Consider the following 24813-nt stretch of genomic DNA (forward strand, 5'->3'; position numbering starts at 1 on the left):
TGTTAATATTATTGAATTTTATTTGGCCAGGGAGGCTTGTTTTATATTGTATGTTTTATATTATATATTTGTATTTTAATGTATATATTTTAAAATGTTATTTTAATTTATTGTTGTAAGCCGCCCCGAGGCTTCGGCGAATGGGGCAGCATAAAAATGTTTTAATAAATTTAAAAAAATAAATAATAAATAAAATATACTTTAATCTGGCCCCTCAGAAGTGCATTCTAATTCCAATTCATTTGGCCCTACTCTAACTTTTAGCACAGCCAATACTTCCATCTCTAGGCAAGCTAATAACCAGGTATGACTTTCTGAAAAAAACATGAACAGTCACAAAGTTTCAACTAATAGGAATAAATTTGGTTTATCAATCTGGCCATGGAAAAAGAGCCAAAACCCACTAGTGCTGCCCTCTTGCCAAACCCAAAGTCAGCTTCACCTCCTGACATTTTCACAGTCAGCTTACTCCAATGTAATGACTGTGTGGAAGTAAAATCTATATGACAGGATTTAGATTCACAGAGACTGTTGCTATAATCACTTCCAAGTGTTCTTTCCCAGGATGCAGAGACCAAGTTACTTAGTTTTCTGAAGAGCTTAAAGCAGTAAAGTGTATGAGTAGATAACTGGAGCGAAGACAGAGGAAAAATAAGGGCCACATCCAATCGAACAGAAATAATCTATGACAGGGAAGTCTTCATTTTCTGCTGCTGTTGTGTCAGCATGGTGTTATCTAAGGTAGTTATTTTGTGGGGGTTGAAGGACTACTATATTTCTGTCCTTTAAGGTGGTGAGGTGAACTATGTGAGGGCTGTTGTGTCATGTTGACCAAATAGTTTGCTGACAAAATCTTTAGGAATTGCTCTGACATGGACTCTGCATTTTGTACAAATTAATTATTCATACAGCTGCTTGTTCAACTTTGATGGATGAGTTTCAGTTTATTCAACTAGAGGATGTAGAAAGGGTGCTCAGTGGAGTCAGGCCAACTTGGATGCTCCTTTGACCCATGTGCATTTTGTCTTATGAGAGCTGCAGGGGGTGATGGGGGGGGGTGACCATTTGCATAATGAAGATTATTGTTTTATCCTTGAAAGAAGGTCATGTTCTGGTATTTCTAAAGGAAAAATAACCTTAATTGGCTTCTACCAAACTTGCTAATTATCATCCAATTTCAACTCTTCCTTTTTGAGTAAGATTTTAAAACAGAACTCCCAAGTTTTCTTGGATGAATCTGATGGTCTCAGTACTTTTTTGTTTGGGTCCAGACCTGATTTGTGGAAGAGAATTACCTTGGTTCTATCTTGCCCCTCATGCTGTTTACTATAAAACCTCAAGAATAAAAATTGGAGAAGTTAAAATGAGGGTAAAACTGAGGTTCATTCAATACAAAATTGAGGTCCTGTGGTCAGTAGACAAGCCAACAGAGGATTGGAATCATAATGGCTATGATTTGTTTTTTAGCATTTCATACTGTTTTTCAGAAACTGTAATATATAAAAAAATATCTTTACTGTGTTCTCTCAAACAGCAAACCACAAATCAGATGCAAACCGATTCTTTGTCTCCATCTCCTAATACTGTGTCACCAGCACCTATAAATAACCCCACAAGTGTCCCAAGATTTGGAACAGTCATTCCTAATCGCATCTTTGTTGGAGGAATTGATTTTAAGGTACTTCACAATAAACTTGGTAGCTAAATATTAGAGTAAAAATAACCTGTTAAATATATTCAATAATTTTATATGTATTAGTTATGGACATGTAGAAAATAGGTGTTATATCCAAGGGAATCTCCTGCCAGTGGAACAGCATCTGTTGGCACGCATATTACTACTGTGTCATTCCCCCATCTGCTTGGAAGGATATAGGACCCTCTTGAGTAGAATTACAGGGGAAGGCAAGGATGTGAAAATTTTGTTACACAAGTAGATTATTTATGCACTGTTGGGTATAAACAGGTTTGTAACTTGGAAGGACAAGAGTAGCAGTACCTTGCAAATTTAAAGAGGAATCATTCACTGTCCAGTGAACAAATGTAGATTTTATCTTAGTCTTTCTCTTTTCCAGTAAACTTGAGAAGAAACAGGAGTATAAATTTGGCATAGGTAGAGCCTAGCCAAAATCTGAATTTGATCCTCCAGTTGGTTTAGAGTGGCATGCAGTGATATTTATTTATGAATTTAAGGTGTCTTTCGAGACCAGTAGTCTAAACAGTATGATTTTTCAAAAGTTCACAATACTAATTGCAGACTCCATTTAATTTGTGTTCCTGCCTGCATACTCAGATACATTGGGCATGCTGCTGCTGTTAGAGCAAGTATATTCTCATTTCCTCACATGTGCCATCTTTCTGCATATATAGGCCCAAATGGCTCATGTCACAAGAATAGCAATACAAAAATAAGAATGTATGTCAAAGCATTATTACATAATCACAGTAAGCAGACTTTGCTTAAAGTTCAGAAGTTGAAGCTAACTGTTGTCCTGTTTCACTAGCCACTTTTGGATGTTGCACTAAGGCTGCAGTCTAGTGAATCTTTAGCCAGAAAATATCTTACTCAGCATTTTCCAGCCAGTTATGGTATTCCATAAAGTACCACAACTGTATAACCACAATGTAGTCCTATTTTGTGCTAAATAGTAGTTTGGGTTGAATACGCAAGCTAGAATGAGATCTAGTAAGCCTCAAGGTTGTGTGCTAACCTCCTTCTCTTCCTTAAGTATAACCAAGAGAAGGTTTTTGACAGCTGTTCGTTTCAGTTTCTGTCCAAATTGAAACCTGGTCTCTGTTTGTCCTTCATGCAAGTAAAGGATTGTGATTTGCAAACAGTAAAGCAAACTTGCATGTGTCTCACTAAGCCATACTGTGAATGTTGTAATATTAACCATTGTTTCTTGGTCCAGACAATATGTCAAACCACTGTTAACCAAACTTGAAAGAAAAAAAACTTTATTCCTCCTGGCTGCATGAAATCAGGAAGGGGTCTCCCTGTACTTCATTGTGTGCAATCTGGAATCTTCTTCAGCTCCCCAGAACTGGTTTTTTGGGGCATGAGATGCTGGAGTGGAAAAGAAATCAGGAAACACCTAAGTGCATCTGTGATCCTTTGGATTGCAGCCTTTTTTTTCCTTCACAGATCTAACCTTTAGTGTAGCAGTTTTTTGTTTCTTCCACCTTTGTTAAAATACAAGTAACAGTAATTTGTTAAATTAACTCAAAATGATTAAATTTTGTATTAAAGAGCTACAGTAGCATAAGATACAGAACTCTGGACCAGGATTTTCCTGGTTCCAAACATGCAAGCCACTACCTCAATTATAGGAAGATAGTTTGTTGATTACTGGGATATTATGTATGTATTATAAACACTGCAATCCTGTGCATGACTACCTAGGAATAAGTCCTATAATTTTCAGTGTAGCAAGTTCTGATAAGTGTGACTAGGTCTGCAGGCTAAAACACTGAAAATGCATCTATTAACATTCTGTTACATCTTCAAATAAATTTATACTTACTAATAGTTCTGTATTTTGAGCTACAAATTTAATATGACATCTTTCATTCAAGTTATTGATGAATATACTACTAGATTCTTGTGACAACCCACTGTTGGTGTTGAACCACAGTGGGTTATTACAGTGTTCAAACCTAGAGAGTTTCCCATAGGGTGAATAACTTGTGGGAAAGTTATTACCAAAGTTATTACTCAGTATTCTAACATCTCACAACTTGTTCTAAAGGTTCTTTCACTCAGTAGGCCTAATACCCAGACTCCGATAACAGTCCTTATTTGCTGACTTGCTGCCCTCCCCTCCCTACTGTAATTGTGGAGCATTTTCAGGTTGGCATGACTTTTTCCACAGAGATTGTGATCTCCAGCCTGACAGCCTACTTTTGCAATCTCGTTTTTGTTTGTTTGTTTTTAATTTTGACAACCCCTGCAAAGTGCTCAAGCTGTAGCTTAGGGAGCTCTGTGGTGGCAATATTTTTTGCGGGGTAGGCTTATACATGTCAATATTTGCTGACATTTCTTTAAAATATTTGTGCTTGTTTCACAAGTGCACATCTGCCCTTACGGAAGTCCAGGAGTGGACAGCTTTGCTTGGATAATGTTCAAGGAGGTACCTGATAGAAAAATGCCATAGAGGATCCAAATTGCCCTTTCCCGCACTGTTTTGTTAGCTGTCAAAAGGTGGGTTATCAAGCCAACGAAAGCCATGAGAGATCTGTGGCTGTGGAGGGCTGTTGGTAGAATTTATACCCACTTCTCAGTAAGATTCCCCACCCAACCCTCTCAGATTGTTCTGTGGGTGCTTTCAGTTTTCCACTTGTTCCTGAGACACTCAGTGATTGGGAATATGGAATAGTCCAAGCCGCCCCTTTTTAAAAGAAACCAGAGTTTTGATAGATGTCGAGAAAAAGATGAGATCTTCCTGTATAAGGGGTATAAATCCCACCGTTCCTCTTCTCACTTTTTTCTGACTAAAAAGTCTTTTAAAAATAATGAAACAATGTGTATACATTTGCAACAAAAATCTTTAAAACTATAGGTGTAGCACTGGGGCACTTCAGGCGGTGCTGTCACTGGCAGTGGCATGCGTGAAATCACATGGAGTGGCAAAATGATAAGTCTTTTGCCACTTTGGTCTGCCTCACTGTGTCCTTTTACTCATGGTGGGATTGATCACCTACATGGATCAGTTGTTGATAAAACAAGCTGTACAACAGCCCATGTGTTTTCAAAGTGTCTTGTGGAGGGGCCAACAGCCACACTGTTGGAAGCACTCTCTGTTTGGATGATATGACATCCCACCATGCCTAGTTACCATGATGGATTTTCATGTAATGCAAACCAGGTCAGTCTGTTGTGCTTTTATTATTTGATTTGTACCCCACATTTCTACCAAAAATGGCTTACAGATGCAATTAAAATTGGTTTAAATGATTCATTAAAATGAATAAAAATGTAGCAGACACAGAATTAAAACAGCACCCAGCAGATCTACTTACAGGCCAAAGGTCATCTTGAATAAAGTGGTCTTTGCTTGCTAGTGTTAGGATATCAGAGTGGAAACAATCTTATACTCCCTTGAGAGGTAGTTCCATAGCCTGGAAGCAGGGACAGAAAAGGTTGCTTCCACTTTGGTTTATAAGCTAATCTGTCTACTCAAACTTTTGGGTAGTCTTAAATAAGTTGTGACTTTAAGAACAAGTTGTTGAAGTTTTCCTGGCTGATTGACTGGAGACATTTTGCACTCACTGTAAGTGACCAGGTTATCCCCCCTCCCTTCCCCAGTCACCAAGGTTTCACAAAGGAATTCCAAGTTGAGCTGAATCTATGCTCATATAAGAACTATCACTGTACTAATTTGTGGGCTAGGGAAATGCTTGTGTATGAAGATGAAGAGTAGTTTGACTTGGACTTTATATTGCCTTGAATGTAATTGTTGTCTTTTTATTTTAATAGACTAATGAGAATGACCTGAGGAAGTTTTTTTCCCAGTATGGATGTGTGAAAGAAGTAAAAATAGTAAATGACAGAGCTGGAGTGTCAAAGGGGTTAGTAGAATTCACATCCATAAAGTGGATATCATACCAATTAGTGTAATCTATGCAAGCAAACGTTCTTGTCATATAAGCAAGGGATGTTATCAGATTGAAGTTACTGACCTATAAACGATTCCCTGGAAGTACATTTTATTGGACCTGAGTAAGAAGTACAGGTTTGTGCTTAACTGAAAGGCAGTATCATTCATATCAGCATTTAAAAGTTTCATTTACATGAAACACATATTTTCTAGTATATTGAGTTTATGTAGCATTTTGTAAGATACAGTAGCTATTAACTACCTATTAGTTATATATTTCAGTAAGCCATTATGATCCTCATTTAGGAAAATGAGCCCATTTTACTGTTTACATAAACCTAACATAGAATATTTATATAAAATGCAGAGTTATGTAGAGTTTTTTTATACCCTACTTTATGAAATGAACTTGTGATTACTCATCTTCCTAATGCATTTACATAAATGTTTTTGAACATTTTCCTCCCAACACATTCATAAATACTTGATGGCCTGCAATAAAAGAAAGTATCAGTTCTTAAAATCTGTGTTTTACTATGTGTTAAAGAATGATAAAACGAAAAAGAAAAAAATAGTTTTCTTTCATAAGATTTAAAGACATCCATAACATTAAATACATACATGTTATATGTTTTTACGTATTTCCACACAACTAGACATACTATTATTATTAAAAATAATTATGCTTTATTTCAATGAAGGCAGTGCAAGTATCCATATATTTGTCCACTCATGCATAAGTCCAAAATATTAAAAAATTAAGACTTTATTAAATTGAATGTTATCACATGTGGCCTATGTTGTAGCATTAGTTTTTTAGCTGTCAAAATGGTGTGGAAATTCCATTTGTATTGACCTTGCATTAAATTTCAAGGAGTGGGTTGATAATTAAGAAAGATAGCCAGAGAAATAGCCAAAATTATTAGTTATCTGTATCACAGCTGGAAATACAGTCTTTTAGAGTTAGGAACATTTTCCTACATGATAATCTTGAAGTAACTCTTACTTGTTACATTAAAAGATACGAATGGCCAGTTTGGTTATAAACCTGATTCTCCTGCAAATTGCCTAGAACAGGTTGAAGATGTTGGTGGCACAAAGGAGGAGAATATCTGGACTGAATCTTACCATCTTCATTCAACAACTTCTCCCTCCCCAAAAAAGGCACATCAAAGAAATCTGTACTAGACAGGAATCTCCCAATCTTTACCCCAGAAATGTGATGCCAGGGTTGCTTTGTCAGGCTGTGATTTCCCAAATAGTATAAGCAATAAGAAATCAGATGTGCATGCTTTCACGCTCTGGTGTCATTCTTGACTGGTTTGGATGTAATGAAAATTCGTAGTTTAGGACTATGCAGGAATGTTAGCTCCCATTTGCTGCTTCCATTTTGTTTCCAGTTTACAAAGCAGGGCAGGAATTCTGAGCTGTAAATGGAAAGTCAACCCAGAATTTTAAGCCATGGTTTATTGTTGGGTTAAGATGTGTCACCTCTCCCACAGCAACCCAGAATTCTAAAAAACAAAGCAGAATCATTGAAAAGCAACTCAGTCTCTTGTACCCATGTGGTTCCAAGTTAAATAATCCATGATTAGTTATTACTGTGAACCAGGTCTCAGGCTGACTGGTTTACAGCCACTGGGTCCCTTCCTTGTGGAAGCATACACTTGCAGATAAGCATATCTGTAAAGGTTTCAGGCAACTCCTTTTTCTTCTTCGTTGTCTCTGTGCATCAGACATATGAGCTTTGCATCTGTGCAGGGCCTGCTGTTGGGGAGATTTTCCCAGCTAAGCATTTTGGTAGGAGCTAGGACTCCCACCATTTTCCTCAATTCATTTTCTGCCGCCTTGGGGTGCCTCCAGGACATTCTGTTGTCCTAGTTTCCTCACTTATTAAAATCTTTTAACACTACCCTGAGCTCTACTTTATGTTGTAAAACACTCTTTCCCTTACTAGTTTACAGTCCAAACTATCCATCTCTATAACATTTTTGATGGTTCTATCATCTATTCAGAAATCCCCTCTTTCCTCTTTGCTTCAACCATTAACCATCCCCCCATCCATTATTTCTGTTTCTCTCTACCCAGTAGTATTCATGGCAGTGTTCAGAAGATGTGCCCACATTAGAATGCCCACCTCAGATGGGCACTCACTCTGCCTCTTCTGCTTAGAGGGGGACCACAGAGTAGATATGTCCCTGCACTGTCAGGCTTTCGCCCATCAGGCAAGAAAGAACCAGGTCAGCCATCAGAGCTGTGAAATACAGACATGTGCCCTTGCTGTAGCCAATAGGGTAACATCAGCCTTATCAAATTGCCCTTCTACCCATGGGCATCTCCAATACTATGTTCACCATCAGTGGCTGCTGTGATGCCAAAAACCACTTTGTCCACTCACAGGCATTCAACTGCTGAAGAATAGCTAAAAAGGAGACTTAAAAGTCATAAAATGGTGGCGAAGACAGCCAAGAGAAAATCAAAAGAAATGGACTCAACATGATTCGTCCATACAGCCCCATGCATGGGACTGTTCCTCCATTTCTCCAGTGGTCCTACCAATGAACCCTAGACCAGCTTCATCCTCAGCTCCAGCATTACCTGGACCAACAGAGCAGCATTCCCTGTAACCATCAGGCACTGCAACAAAAGCAGAACTGACAACTATCCTTAGTTTGTTAGAAGATGAAATAGGAAATTCTCCATCTCACACTCTAAAGGCACCACCATCTCCCTCACCTCCAAGATAATCCCAAGAGCCAGTTCCTGACCCTTTTTATGAATAAATCTCCCCAGCACCATCAAATAGCTCCATCCACCATCCAAGGAAGCTGTTTAGATCTCCTATGCTAACCTGGGAAAGTGGACCACAATGGTTGATACATTGATACAACCATTGTGTCTGCTATGACAGATATTATGCATGGGATCTAAGACAAAGAGATCTGGGACACCTCCACTGGAGTGGGTACACCTATCCTTCAGAAAACCATGAGTTACCACTCCATCGATTCCTGTGTCCACATTGCCATCATGTCCAAAAGCACCAACTCCAGCCGGTCAACCATCTCCCTCAGTTTACCAGCCAGCATTGCTACAACCTCCATGCTTACTCAGATCTGAGTCCCACAACACCACCAACAGTTTGGTTTGAAGGCCTCCTTAAACCCACCTTCCCCAATGCGAAGCCATAACATCAGGCTGATAGGTTATGTTGATTATAGAGGTCAGATATTGCATAGAGTTTGAAACGCTTCTACCACTGGAACCATGCATACTACACGTCCCTCAGCCACCCTAATAAATGAGGTAGCTGCACTACTGTTGAAGGGAGCAACACAACCCATTTCACCAGCTGATCTCCAATACGGTTTCTACTCCCAATTAAGAAGGATGGCAGCCTCCGCATCCATGGATGTTCACAAAATGTATGTAGTGTGCAAATCTTATATTCCCGCATTTAGATGACTGGCTCTTTGACTGGCTCATTCCATGAGGAGTTAACAGTATTTATCCACATTATATGCTGTCTTTTGAAACAACTGGGACTTTGCATTAATATCAAAAAAAATCTCCTCATTCCTTCCCAGACAATCCTTTACACTGGAGCCAGACTGGACTCTGTAACTGCTTGGGCATAGCTTTCTTCAGAAACACTGGTAAAATTAACTATACAGGTTGTCGTGAGGCTGGTGCTCCTTCCCAATGAAAGCATTCACTCCAGCAGATAGTACAAATATCTTCATTCTAAACAGCATTGAATGTAAAGTCAAAACAGGATAGAAAGTTATTCTCTCGTTCTAAGTTCAGCCCATACATGGTTTATGAACCCTTCGTGGCTGCCCCTCCATGGGTGGGGCGCTGTGACCCCTCTCTTTGCGTCATTCAGTCAGTCTGGATTCCAGTTGTCCCAGTCTGCGTGTGTGCCTGTGAGAACGAGCGTCCTCAAATCCCCCTTGTCCTTTATCTATTTGATTCTTACACTCCATATCAGAAGATTGAGAGTCTGTTTTCATGTTTACTCCCAAATTGTCCTGTTCTCATGCCTCTGTTTGGTCTTCTCTCTACTGACACCAGAAATAATTCCTTACGCTCAGCAGTCCTTTGCTGACAACTTTTCTTCCTCCATTCCTCTCTGTCCATATCTATGATGCACAGAGACCATTAAAATGTTCTTCAAGTGGTGATCTGTGCATTCATACAACCCATTCACCAACCCCACTTTGGTGTCAGCAGCCATAATGCTATTCTGCTTTAAGAGTTCCCACTAGCCTCTATATCTGTGTCAAGCTGGCATTGATCAAACCAATGAAGGCCACTGATGTTCCAAGGCCAAACAATGGTTTCACAAGAACAGAGGAAAATGGTGGGAACCCCACCTTTATAAACTGTTGAGGGGAGAAGGCAAGGCTCCTTCCAAAACACTTAACTAGGAAAATCTTCCCAACAGCAGGCCCCACACAGCTGCAGAGTCCATATGTGTGAATGCACAGATGACCATTTGAAGAACATTAGCTACAGGAAAGCAACTTCACTAAAACTGGGTTGGTGGAGAATACCTTGCTGAGTTTCTTATGATTCTGCTGTACCCTTGCTACAGAAGGTCCTATGTGATGTTGTATTGAACCGGTTTTTGTATGTGAAACAAATACAACTAAACTAGCTATAACCCACAGTCATGTGTTACATACTAAGAGAATTTAAGTGTTAGTGTTCAATTTTTAGTAGGAAAACATAAACTAGGTTTTTATTGTGGTCAGAGCCACCCTGGCAAAAGACAATGCCAATTCTGATTTATTTTCTATGCAATATAAAAATGCACACAATTATATATGTAAATATTAAAATATTTTGGTCTGTTTGATAGACCATATGTATTAATACATAATATTCAAATTATTTTTATTCTTATCAAATAACTAGCCCTCTTCTTGTTATAGTAGAGGTTCACTGCTCAAATAAAGCAGCAATCATAGTTTGGAAAGTTTGTAAATATAATACATGCTAAGAAATATAATTTCTGCTGTTTATTTAGGTATGGTTTCATCACATTTGAAACACAGGAAGATGCACAAAAGATTTTACAAGAGGTAAAATGATTTGTATATATGCATGGATAGCAGTAGTAATATCCATTTACATTAACATGTATTTATAATATTTTTCAAGTAGGAGATTTCAAGTGGCAGAATGTTGCAGCATATGTCCAGTCCACAGTGGGAATGCACTTTTTACAGAACTACGAGTAAACTCATTTTGCTACCTTAGGAACATTAAGTCTCTTCCCAGTAACCTTAAATTTATATTTAAAGAAAGGTACTGTTTTCCTTTTTGTAAATAATTTTACTTAATTGCCATCTTAACTTGCATTCATTTTCCAAGGTTGTCTCTTGTGATGGTGTCACTCCCATGTCCTTGCCATAGAAAACAGGCTGTTGTGTTTCTATGTTGGCAGTGATTAAAAATTTTATAGGTGGGGGAACAATGGCCTAATTGGAAACTTTATTAAAAAGTATGGTAGGACATTCCATAGAAACAAACCTCATTTTAAGAAAAAGAAATAAACATAGGATAACTCACATGAGTTTTGACACATAAGGTAGTAGGAGTGGGAAAGCATATTGGTCATGTATCATCGTGTGATTTAGCTTTGGTTGGTTCACTGTCTGCATCCCTTCCTGAAGGAGTGTGACTTGGAAACAACAGTGCATGTGTTGGTAATTTTTAGACTTGATTTCTGCAATGTATTCTACATGGGGCTATCTTTGTGGTTACTCCAGAAACTGTAACTAGTACAAAATATGGTAGCCAGGTTGATCTCTGGGACATCATGAAGAGACTGTATATTATCAATATTCAAGTCTCTGCACTGGAAGCCAGTCCACACTGGACATAGTACAAAGGTGTCAGTAATTACCTTTAAAGTTCTCCATAGTTCAAGTCCAAAGTACCTGCAGGAGCACCTTTGCCCATATATTCTGTCTTACCTGCTAAGACCCTCTGGGGACAATATTTTGAAGCTTTCCTCTGTAAGATTAATGTAAGCTATCCAGAAGAGTTTCTCAATGGTTGTCCCTAAACTATAAAATGGCCTGCCAGGAGAGATGTCTCAGATATCTCAGATTGCTACCTACAAAAAGGAATTAATGATGTACCTGTTCTGACAGGCCTCTCCAGATTGGTTCTCAGATTATTTTTATTCAATATGCTTGTTTTTAGTTGAAATTTTAACTGTTGGGTTTAATCACTTGTAAACTGCCCAGAGCCTATGGTGCTGATAGCCTATGAGCCTCATAAATAGTCATCAGATCCCCACCTCAGCTTCCCTCTTTGTCTTCCCACAGGTATCCCAGACACCTGCATAGCAAAATCTGTCTTGTCTCTGCTCCACCTGCAGCCCTTCTGTTGTCATAGTAGCTGTGATCCCCCACTTCTTTCTTGTAGAACACTTCACAATCTCAAACAACCCATCCAAAGTGCCCAAGCGTCATGCTGCAGCAGCCATCACTTTACTTTGCTGCTTTTTCCCCGTTTTTCACCAAAAATGTGTGAAAACTTTTTAATTATCAGCAATTCAGGGTTATACATGTGTATAACTCAGTTATCATAAATGTAGTCTCACCTGAGCATTGTACTGATAACACACTCATGCACATTGATAAAGTTGGACTTCAAAAATATTGCTTTGCTTTCAGTTGAGAGCTGTAAAGAACAACTGCATGAAGATCTTTGCTTAAAAAGTGGGATGATGACTAAAACATCCCCTTTGCAGCAAGATCCTCTAGTTTTCTCAGTGTCCCCCACCTTTTCTATTGTGTTCTGACCCTTTTGGTGCTTGGGAAAGTGCAGCTCATCACGTTTACAGCAGCACATACTTTTGTCAAAAGTAGGAGCTTCTTTTAAAAGTGAGATTTTCTAACATTTATAGGTTAGAATCAGCACCTTAATACATATAGGCAGACAATACAAACAGGCCAGAATTGGTATTAGATGTTTGGACCTTCTGTCCGAATTATTAGTCTGTCTGTTGCCTTTCAAGGGCAGCCCCATGTAGAGTGCATTGCAGTAATCTAGTTTAGCAATTACCAGAGCAGCTCTCCCTGTCCAGGTAGGAGCATAACTGGGCTACCAGTTAAAGGTGATAGAAGGCATTCTGTACCACTGAAGCCTCCTGAGTCTCAAACAATAAAGATAGCTGGAGAAGTACCACCAAGCTACAAGCCTGCTCCTTTAAGGGGAATGTAGACCTAGGCGGAACAAGTTGAACACTCTCCATCTGGTCAGAAGAACCACTCATTAATAGCCTCTCAGTCTTGTCTGGATTGAGCTTCAGTTTATCACCCCTCACTTAGTCCATTGTCACAGTGATCCATATGTTTAGCACATCCAGAGCCACACCTGCTGAATGTGAAAAGGAGAAATAGAACTACTTGTCATCAGTGTACTTGTGGTGCAGTCTAAAACATCAAATGATCCCACTCAGCAGTTTCATATAGATCTTAAATAGTACGCGAGACAAGACTAAACTGAGAAATTCCAGACTGGATTGTCCAAGGGACCAAAGAGTTTCTCCCAAGCACCACTTTCTGGAGCCAGCCATCCAAGTAGGAGCACAACTACTACGATGCTGTACCCCTCCCCTACTACCAACTCAGCCAGCCACACCAAATTTTGGTATCAAAATTTACCAACAGATCCAGAAGTATCAACAGGGTCTGTCTCTGTCTTCTTCTGAAATAGGTCATCATACAGGGTGACCAAAGCTGTTTCTATGCCAAAGTGCCAACTGTATCTAGATAATCAGTCTTATCCAAAAGCAGCCACTCAAAGAACTTGCCCAAGAAAAGGGTATTTACCACCTGGCTAAAATTATTGATATCTTATGGGTCCAGAATGATTTCTTTAGGAATGGCCTCACCACCCGTTGTTTCAGGTAGCATAGAACCACTCACTTTCATAAAGAGGTATTGATCACTTCCTTGGCCCAGTTGGCTGATTTCTCCCTCCCAGGTTTTTAAAAGTCAGGATGGGCATGGGAGTGGTTTGTGGAATCCAGTGGTTCCACAAACCACTCCAAGTATCTTATTAACATCTTTGAGCTAGAACTCATCCAAAACATCCTAAACAAAAATTGACCAGGATGAGTTTTGGGTACCTTGCCAGATTCAACTGCTACAACTTCGGTGTTTAAGTCCTAGTGGATGTAAGAGATTTTATCCTGAAAGTGCCTAGCAAATACATTGTAGTGGGCATCTAAGGTGCACGTGAGGCCAAGCATGTAATGAACCCTAGATGTCTTAAAAAGCTCTGATAGGCAGCAAACAGAAGATTAAAATAGAGACAATGAAGTATTGTTTCTTTGCCATACCCACTGTTCCCATATACCTGTATAGCTGACTATAGGCACATACCGGAGTGGAACTGCATTCGGTAGGATTTTTTTTTCCTATTTGCACTCTAGCTACCTTTTTTTTTCTTTCATTTTTCTAGGGTAAACCACTAAGATGTATGAGCTATACTACAGAAGGATACTCAGAAGCAATCATGTCAGTTGCCTGAGTCTCCTCTTTATTCCAGAGTGGAATAAAGCTGGAAAACCCCTAGGAAACCATCTGGATTCATTAACTTCTAGGAGTGGACTATTTCAACCCTGCAGTCACCATTAATCTAAATCTTAGCAGGCAGTTATCTGACCATGACAAAGGGACTTACTTTGGTGTCCCCAACCTTCAGGTCACTATCCCCATGCCTGGCTGAAAACTAAATTCAGTGTGCAACCTGTTACATGTGTTGAGGTAATGACATGTTGGGACCATCTCATAATTTTCATGGAATCCTGATTCCCCCAAGATAGGATACCTTTGGCATGGATGTTAACATCTCCCTGAACCATCAGCTTGGGAGACCTCAACATCTCAACCAAGACAGCTCAGGTATGGAGACAGGTTGCAGGGTAGACAGTACAGCAGGAGAATCTCCAGTCTTTCCCAACACAAAATGCAAGCACTCTAGGAATCAGGCAGATGGGAAGCCTGAAAAGAAAGAGAATTGCCATAGGCAATGGCAGATGCCCTTCCCTGGTCCTCTAGTCTACCCTGATGCTATACCAACTACCCCAGTGAGCACAACTGGGAGAGGCTCTTGCTTACCAATTCAGGTCTCGGTTATACATGCTACTACTAGATCAGGGGTGATGGAGGTCTTAGTTCAAACTATCTGGCATTTAAAGTAGCATTAATTGATCTGAGGGTAGATCTGAGAAGGGCAAGCACCAAACCTACAGTCGCAAGAAGGCCCAGCATACAGCACAGTCATCAGTTGCCTGTGCTGTGTTTCACTTACCGGGTTAGCTCTCCACCCAGCAACATATCACCCTTTACCCATTATTATGTTAATTGTCCCCATGCAGATCCCCTCACATGGTCCCATAACCTCTCTCTATGACACATATTCAAGCCCTGTAAAGGAGGAGCAAACTATATCCCATACTTGAAGACAAACAGACAAAAAATAGCTGAGATGTTAGAGGGGTGGGCCTTACTCTTGCATCCCCTCTGTGAGGGGCAACCCCCTGGACATCATCTTGCTTGGGGTTGTCACTGCCTTGCTTTGAGTGGGCAGATAAAGGCCTACTGAGCATCCACCCCAGGTAGCAAACATTTTCAATTGGTCAGGAAGCACTTCAGGGAGTTTCCCTCCTGCTTACCAGTTTGGAGCTTTTGGAACTTGTCTCAAGCAGGGTCTCAATCCAGTGAACAACAGCAGGAAAGAAGGTTGGTGGCATGGTAAGCCCAGCATTCTTGTCTTCCCCTGAGGAAGGTTTGCATGTTTTGTAGCTGCAGGCTTCAGATCTTTCTTGATAATTGATTAACTGATGCTCTTTGCATACATTTTGCCAAGGAGAAGAGAATTTTAATAAAATTATATGTATTTTCTTTCTGTGCAGGCAGAAAAACTAAATTATAAGGATAAGAAACTGAATATTGGTCCAGCAATAAGAAAACAACAAGTAGGGATTCCTCGTATGTATTGGCTTGCTTGCTTGCTTACCCTGCCCATTGAAGGATTGCCTATAATTATGTAGTGCTCCATTTGCCTATTACAGGCACTAAAATTCTCTTCGCATCATGGGCCAGTCCAGTTCAGGCTTGAGATGGTAGAAAGGATCAGGCCCAGCAAAGTCTAAAACCTGTTGGTGGTAGTGCAGGCTTCTATATTTTAATTCTGTTACTCAGTTCCATGTAACATTTCTTGTTGATTAAAAATATTAAATTTATTACTTTAAATTGCAATGGCTTGGATTTTGTAATTAACAGTTCTTGCAATTTTAATAGAGTTATATGGACGAAGTATGATCCTGTTTGCATGCAGTGACAGCCTACTGATTAATTAAACCATAGGTTGTAGAATTAATTGAGCCGTGAATTGGCTGCCAGAAAAATGAAGCAGATTGTGGGTTGTTTTCCAACCCAACTGCTTGCTGCTAGTTTGTATCCTAGGTCCCTTTGCAACCCAATCCTTTGTAGTCTAAGTAAGCAGGCCATGTACAACTTTCATTAACATAATGGATGTGTTCACACAAACCATGACATGAGCAGTATTGTGTCATCTGGACCTAGTTCTGGAGTTTCTGCATGATAGAATTAGTTTTCTGAAACCACAGAAAAACTTAACAGTCCATTCTAAGGTTTCCACAGTTCACCATGACTTTTCCAGTTGCCTGGGCCCAGAGTCACCATTTTACCATTGTTTCTGTGGAAACATCATAGAGTCCTCTGCCAAGAACAGCTGTAGAATTGGCGACTTCCATCCTTCACTTTCTGCTGCCTCAGCTCCTTAGTAAGGGACATGCCATTGCTTGCTTTATTCTCATTGGCCGAACAATGTGATCATCTCCCTATTTCCAAAATCCATAGAAGGAGAAGGGGGGCGGGGATCATGGCAAAACTTTTCATTGAATAAAAATCTCTGGGAGCTGGACTGACTGGGAAGCACTGTCTTACATGCAAGCACAGTTGGGAAGGAGAAGGGAGAACCTGCCTCAAGACCACAGCAGTTGAATCAAGAGGAAATTGTAGCAGACTATATGCAAAAATTGGGGAAGTACAAGGATTTTGCTCACAGCAGCTGCCAGAATGCATGGCAAAGCTAAGATGATGGAATTGGAAGCATAGAAATGGTGCTGCGATCATCTGATTGGTCAGTTTAGGCAAAATTTCCCTGCTGTGCAAACATTGCAGGGTTGTTAACTATATAGTGTAAACTCAGCTAATGGGAAGCTGCAGTTCAACAAGCCATTCATTACTGAATCCATAGATGGTTGTTACATATGAACAAGGGCAGTCTTTTGGATGCAGTGTTTAGCTGCACCCAGATTTATTCTACATCTTCCTTTCCTGACCCCATGAAATTTATTTGATGCTATGTGGGGAGTTGCAGCGGTGTGGAAAAAATTGAGGGAATGCAGAAGCCCTATGAGTAGAGCTGCTTTCTGCTTGCACAAGTGTGCTTAGCCCATTTATATTAGAAATTTCCCTATTTTAAAAAGCACACTGGTCTCATTATTGGGTTTTTATTTATTGTTTATTTTAGGATCCAGCATAATGCCAGCAGCTGGAACAATGTACTTAACTACATCAACAGGATATCCATACACATACCATAATGGAGTAGCTTATTTTCACACTCCTGAAGTTTCCTCTGTTCCACAGCCATGGCCTGTAAGTAACTGCTTGCTTTTGGGGACAGAGCTTGTATCTTGAATCTGATGTCCCAATAAAGGGATCTTGCTTGCTTGCGTTTTCTTTCATGTTTATGCTTTGTCAACCAAAATCCCTAAGTTTTATGGAAGTTGCAATTCTAGTGCCTAGCACATGGTCAGAGCAATCCAAAGAGGATTGTGAAGAAAAATCCATGATGGTAGTACTTTCAAAGCCCTCACAAGCTTGGGCCTTCTGGACAGATGTAGCGAGATAGAAAACAAGAAGAAACCCTGGCCTATGACTCTAGCTTGCTTTCTTGCTGTTAATGTGCCATCAAGTCATTTCCAACTTAGATCATCCCTACCAATGAGTGGCCTACAAAATGCTGTGTCCTTAATAGATCTGCTGAGCAAATAAATTCAAGACTATTGCTTCTTTTATGGAATTAATCCATCAGATATTTGGTCTTCTCTTTCTTCTTCTGCCTTCAACTTTCCCTCACATTATTGTCTTCTCCAGTGATTTTTGCCTTCTTGTGATGTGCCTGAAGTACAGCAGCCTCAGTTTTATCATTTCTAAAGAAAAGTCTGACTTGATTTGATCCAAGACCCACTTGTTTTCTGTCAATCCAGTGTATTCACAAAGCTCTACACTACCATGTTTTGGATGTATCAGTGATCAGGAATACAGCAGAGTGGGTGATCTTGTCCTTGGTCTCTAGTAAAACATCCCTATACATGATTATCTTTTCTAGTTCCTTCATTGCTGCCCTTTTAAGTCAGGCTTCTTCTAGTTTCTTGGCCTGTGGCCCCATTTGACTTGATGACTGAGCCAGAGTATGCAAAATCTTTCACAGTTTGGATTTCTTCATCGTTGATGTTAAAGTTGTGTAATTCTTCTGCAGTCACGATTTTTATTTTCTTAATATTAAGCTGCAGTTCATTTTATTCTTACGGTACTTTTTCATGATAATTACAGTAATTGTCTAGTCTTGGCTGTATTACCATGAAAACCTCTTGCAAATGTATGCATTGCAGAAGTAATCTTTCTTCTACAGAGGGTCAGTATCTTTGCTTGTTCTGATGTGAAGAGAGACCTATTATGGATATCTGTGCACATTGTCAAGCATTCACACCAAAGGAGATTTGATAGACATAAAGAAGGCGGCACTGAGGCTGAAGAAGTTCTAAAGTTATCTGTGATTCAAAGCTGCCCTCCATTCCCTGCCCCACAATCAGGCACAAGGTGAAGGAGCCAAACCCTGGCATTGTTCTGGGTTATGGTTTAACCACAGCTTGTACCAGTCCTCCAACATTTGGGTGCTTGCTCATACTATCTTTGGCCAAAAAGTTGTCCAAAAAGTCTCAAGCACCTCAGGCTTCATAAACTCACAAGATGAGGAAGGAGTTCAAGATAACACCAGTTCAGAGCTGTCAGCACCAATAACACACCTCCTCCATTCTTGAATTCAGTTGTACAGATGTCTTCTCCATTGGTACTGGTTCCTGAACCAATTTGACAGACTTCTGCTTCTGAGGGCAGGATGCAAAATCCTATCTCTCCTCAGGAGTTAGAAGCAGATGTGCAACCATTCTTACCCAACTGTGCCATATGGTACCATGAGCAGTCTGCAGATTTGGGCTGAGAGATGATACTTAGAAAGAAGTGGATCACAAGTATTGATTCCAGTCTCCCATGTCAGATTGGGACCAGTGCTTATACTTACTACTTTTGAGCCCAGAATGTCTATTATGTCCTGTCATGACACACCAATGTCATTTTGCCTTGCTGTCAGCACCGTACACATTTGGGCACATGACCACTGGAAGAGGATGCATTCTAAATTGCTTCAGCTTGGCTCCAGCCAACACCCCCATGGGTTCTATCAGGACAGATGTGTCACAGATGATCAACACTTTGGCCTCTCCTGGTCATGATCAGTCATAGGACTTTTCACTGTCTGCACTGAGTGGATTACTTCAAACAGTTGAGCGAGTTGCCTCACCACAACTGGAGGTGGAAGATTATCCATCTGAGTCCACTTAGTGTTCTTCTTTGGTACTTTTGATCTTATTGTTGGATGCTGCTGTCAGGATACAGGAATCAGCTTCACTTTTGCAGGATTTGGGACTTTTCTCTAACTCTGTATGGTGTAATCATTGGGCTTGGAAACACAACAACTGGAGCAGCGAATCAAGGACTCAATATAGAGGCATTGACACCAGTTGCAGTGTCATTGCTCCTACCTTCCTGCAGATGATGCCACAGCCATGGAAGGTACCTTCCTTACTGCAGATGATACAATAATTATAGAAGGCAATGGTCCAAGTTCATTAAAAGATGCTTTCTCTACATGGAGCAAGACATTGTTCTTTCTGTTCCTCCCATTTTCTCTGTTTATGAGAATTATATTGAAAATCCAGGCCAACTATACCTACAGTATCCTAATACTGTCAGTGTGGCCAGTTCCTCCTTTTAATGAATGGAATATACCTTTATGACCAATCCCAGTCAGACAGTACTGACAATTGGCAGGATGTGTCCATGGATAACTTAGACTTATCTACATCATTACAAGTTCTTCTCTTCACACCCAGGAAGCCAGAAACAAGATTATCTTATGCTAAGAAGGGGGCTTCTTTCAAGACCTTCGTTTGTCCCAATAAGGTTGACATTGTTAAATTGTCCTGTTAGTCATGTTTTTCTTTTTTCTGTTCTTTCTGTCTGAAAGTGGTCTTAAACAGGCATCACGGCAAGTTCATCATTATCTCTGTGCATCACACATATGGGTACTGTGCCTGGGCAGTGCCATGTTGGGGAAGATTCCTTTAGTTTAAGCCTAGAATATTTGGCGAGAGCCTTGCCTCCCTTCCCCATTATATAAATAGGCAAGTTCCCATCATTTTCTCAGTTTACTTTTGACCACCATTTGCAGTGCCTTGGGCTCTCTAGCTTACAATTACCTCAGCCTTTCTTCACAAAATCCTTCCTCATATTTCTTACTGCTTCTGCTTGATCTTCTGATTGCCCTTTACTATCTTTTACTTACCTCCATTTTTGAAACCCCATCTCCCTTTCTATCCCTCACAAAAGTGAATAAATAATAAGTAAATAAAATAAACCCTTCTATTGTCTTTCCTTCATATCCTTACATCTTGTATTCCTTCTTTCTTTTTGATGGCACTCAAACCAGTGTTTCATAAGTGTGCCAAATATGGCACTAAGATACCTTCGAACAATGGCCACTCTTTTTGCCTCTTCTGCTTGTGGGAGGAACATCGTGTGGACAAGTGCTCACACTGTCAGGCCTTCACTAAGCAGGCCCGTAAGAACAAGGTTGGTTGTCTCAGGATGGAGATATGGGTGTGTGCTCTGGACACCATGAAAGATGTTGCTGGTAGCGAGGGTGCAGGCTTCTCATATTTTTCTGGAGGTTATCTCGGCTTCTAACCTGCTAGTGGGCAGCATCTCACTCTTCTCTCACCCATTGCTCTGTGAATTTCTTCAGGAAAGCTAAATGTCACACCTCCAGTTAAAATAGTAGGAATTTTCTGGTGAAGTCTTTTGAACCATTAACAGCAATGCTTGGAAAGTTTTGTGGCATTTCTTGCTGCAGTCATTTCAGCTCACCTCTTATGAACTTTGTGCTCTCTGGATTGACCCTTCCTATATTGCTTTCAACTGGAATAAGAGTGTTCTCCTTCTTGGTATTTGCTTTCTACTAAAGGTCATCTCTGACCTATATTTGAATTGGGAAATGGTACTACCTGCTTTTTTCCTCTTCCTGTGTGAGGTGAGGAAGGCCCTTCACACTTCAGATACCCGGAGGGTTTTGGTGTTCTTTCAATCACAAATGGAGTCTTTTGGCCAATCTGTTCACCTGTTTGTGTGGTACAGAGATGAATGGAAAGGACTCCTTGTTTCCTCTCAACGACTAGCAGCATGGGTCATTCAGACTATTAAGTTGTCATATGAGTTATCAGGATTTGAACTCAGACCAACTGAAGGTGCATGCAGCCAGATGAGCAGACATTTCAATATCATTCTCCAGAGTGGCGTCTTTGCCTGAAGTGTGCTGTGCTGTGATTTGGTCAGAACCTTCATTTGGTTTCTGTGGTTGATGCTACAGTAATGACAATTACCTTAGCTTGTTAATCACCCATATGAGTGATGCAGTGTGTAGGTACAAGGACCAAAAACAGATTACTTATTTGTAACTGGCTCTTGTGTGGTTATCAGTACATTCATACAACCTGCCAACATCCCCACTTCAGTGACAATGTCTGATTTGATGTTGCTATCAAAGACGTTTTATGGCATCAGTGTCTATAATAATGTTGGCACCAAGATTTTTTTCTTAGTTCTGAAACCACAATAGGCAGTGTCATGGAACTGGGGGAATAAGCAGGAACTCACTAAGTATGGGCATTCTAGGAGAGTGGAGAAGGGATCCCAGCAAAAAAAATTCTAGCTATAGAAGTTTCACAAAGGTGCAGAGCCCATGTGTGTGAATGCAGAGATGAACACTTGAACTACAGTTATGGGTAAGCAGCCTGTCTTTAGTTTTAAACCAGAGTTTGAAACAAACGTCAAATGCTAATTTCTAATTCTGTGGGGTAAAGCACACTGCACTTTAAATTACCATTGGTATACATGTAATGCTGAAAAGAAAGGGATTTACAGTGGGCAGTGAAAGGGGATTGACCGTACAAACTTTGATGGCACACCTGACCTGTTATTTGAATGAGTTGTTATATTGGTGCTTTAATTGAGCTATTAAAGTATGTTTCTTACTAGTATTTTAAAAGCCTAAGGGTAGCTCAGTTAGAGTCTAATTGATTTTCTCTTTTCTAAGTCACGTTCTATTTCTAGTTCTCCTGTGATGGTAGCTCAGCCTGTCTATCAACAACCTACATATCACTATCAGGTAAAAATTATTCCACTGTCAAGTCTGTGGCAGATGTAAAGCAGCAGCTGTAGTTGAATTTGATTATGGTTTGTTTGTGATCATGGTTATTATGTGATATTAAAGAAAATACTGTAGAGATTTGCAAATACATCCACTTACGGTTTTTACTACTTCATCGTATTTCACTTTGCTATGTTACAGTTTATATCTGCATTTATTTTACAAACTCTGTAAATGTATGGATTTGGGGTTTTAACCATGCAGAATTTTAGCATACTGTTGCTTTCGATTATCATAGGCTCTTGCTCAGTGCCTCCCAGGACAATGGCAGTGGAGCATTCCACAGGTAAATTATGTTCAGTCTCAGCTTTCTATTAATTTATAATCCACCTTCTTTCTAAGGTGCACAAAACAAGGGAAATGCCCCCTTTCCTCTGTGTCACTTCTTACAAATGCTATGAGATAGGTAGGGATAAGAGATACTGGCTAGTCTGAAGGCGCTGCTAGCTCTGTCGATTGCTTACTGTTGCATTGAGGGCACATATGTGATATACTGATCACTCTTGGCTTGGAAGACTTTGGGAAGTAGACAGTTTGTTAGATGTCATCTCAACCACCCTGATTCCAGTAGGCCACAAACGTGATGAATTCATATGTTAGAAAGATGAAGGTGATATTTCAAGAATCACTTAAAATAATACCATTGGTGTATGAGGGGGTTATCAGACTTGCTCAACAGAAGAACAACATATGGTAAATGTCAGGTGTTTGAGAGCCACAAGACATGAACAAATTTATTATTTATTTAGACCAAATAGACATTGTAACAATTACTAGGCTAGTTACTGCTAGTAGAATGGGGATACGGTGGCACAGTGGGTTAAACAGCTGAGCCGTTGGGCTGGTTGATCAAAAGGTCAACAGTTCGAATCCGCAGACAAGGTGAACTCCAGTACTCTGTACCAGCTCCTGCCAACCTTGCAGTTTGAAAGAATACAAATGCAAGTAGTTAAAAAGGTACCACTTCGGTGGGAAGGTAAACACTGGCTCCCTTTGCTAGGAAACGGAGATGAGCACCACCTCCAAGAGTCAGACGTGACAGGACTTTAATGTCATGGGGAAACCTTTACCTTTTACTGCCAGTAGAGGTCTTGTGAGTTTCTGTCTTTTATGCCATGTAAACAACTGAACTCTACTCAACACTGCAAAGACTTGCCTCTCCAACTGTCACAGTTCCTACTTCTTGGTGTCCAGACCCACTTAATCCAATTCCACAATCACCTTCCACTTAGTAAAGTCGCAATAGTTTCTTCCCTATACTTGCACTTCAGTTTAGGCTTCATTTCATCCCTGATGCCTTCACCTCTCCCATTTATCCTACAAAACATACACCAGTCTACTGTGACCACATTACCTGCGCTCAACTTTGCACTTTAAGGTCTACCATAGTTTCCCTCCTCCACCCATCTGTAACCCAGCTGATCCTCCCTTATATACCTCCCATCTCCAGGTCTCCTAATACCACTGCTCTCTCCTTCAGACCCCATTTACCATGAAAATACCTCAGAGTGGGTCCTTCAGCTGTCCTTCCTATTGCCACCTTCTCCCAAATCCCTACAAACTATAGCTCCATCAAGCTATGGCAGACACTCTTCCCCAAACATTTCCATAGCTGCTCTCCAACAGCTAACCCAAGCTGTTACCTCATTAATTTTAACAATGGTCCCTTAGCCACCTTTTTCTTTTCTCTCCCCAAATTCCTGCCCCTGAAGGTCCACTTACTTACATTCCCACTCCTCACTTCCCCTTGCTCATTCCATACCTCAGTTTTCTCACAGACATGGGCTGCCACTCAGTGCCACCTTAAGTCCAACTCATTGTCCCTTTTCTCCACACAAGGCCAACCTTACCGGACCAGGCCCCAACTCACCCATTCACTCCTCGTTTAGTTTGAGTTCCGCAGAATGAATCATAACAAAGCTCTGCCCAAATGGCTGTCTGACTGGGAGCTGGAGGTGGCAGGGCTACTCGTGGGGGCGGGGTGAAGAGCGGAGAAACACACACACCTGGCCCAGGCTGTACGAAGTGTAATGCACATTCACAGTTACTTCCAGTACCTCTTGCTCATACTCTCAAGCTCATGCCCATACTCTGCCAGCCACAAAATAAACTCAAATAATTGCACACAGATCACAAGCCTCAGTTTGGCCACCTGATATATGAATTGCATTAGCTAATGTAGTTGAGCATGTATCTAGAACAGAGTACCAGCTAATTATAATTACTTGTAGAATTTTGAAAGAGTAAGATCACACATTTGAATAAAGAGGGAAAAAACATAGTCTGTAAATATATACATCATGATTAAGGTTCTGGGCTTTTTGAAATCCTCATAAAGACCAGAGATGGCTAAGAATCTGTGACTTTGACAGGATCTATTACAAATTATCCACATGTATAAATATCCTACCCAGGGTGTTTGGTGTTTGGAAACAGCCTTATCTTAAGTGCTGGTGAAGAATTACTGTGTGGACAGAACCAAATTTCTTGCTGTTTTTGGTCACAATAACATAATTCTAATGGGAATTTTGAATAGAGAAGTCATGTT

At 40.3% G+C, this 24813-nt stretch overlaps 1 protein-coding gene across 1 annotated transcript in view; it reads left to right on the plus strand.

Moving 5' to 3' along the window:
* Window positions 1-1540: 1540 nt before the first annotated feature.
* The window catches only part of BOLL (boule homolog, RNA binding protein), a 44863-nt gene continuing 21590 nt past the window's right edge, over window positions 1541-24813 (plus strand). Inside the window, exons 1-7 of the mRNA XM_044431951.1 lie at window positions 1541-1678; window positions 5477-5568; window positions 10630-10684; window positions 15541-15616; window positions 17187-17314; window positions 22152-22223; window positions 22504-22551. Of these exons, the coding sequence (XP_044287886.1) occupies window positions 1550-1678; window positions 5477-5568; window positions 10630-10684; window positions 15541-15616; window positions 17187-17314; window positions 22152-22223; window positions 22504-22551 (600 nt within the window). The 5' untranslated portion in view covers window positions 1541-1549. The remainder of the gene's footprint in view (window positions 1679-5476; window positions 5569-10629; window positions 10685-15540; window positions 15617-17186; window positions 17315-22151; window positions 22224-22503; window positions 22552-24813) is intronic.

The sequence above is a fragment of the Varanus komodoensis genome, unplaced genomic scaffold (assembly GCF_004798865.1).
Source record: "Varanus komodoensis strain SLA01 unplaced genomic scaffold, ASM479886v1 scaffold23, whole genome shotgun sequence".
NCBI classification, from domain to species: domain Eukaryota; kingdom Metazoa; phylum Chordata; class Lepidosauria; order Squamata; family Varanidae; genus Varanus; species Varanus komodoensis.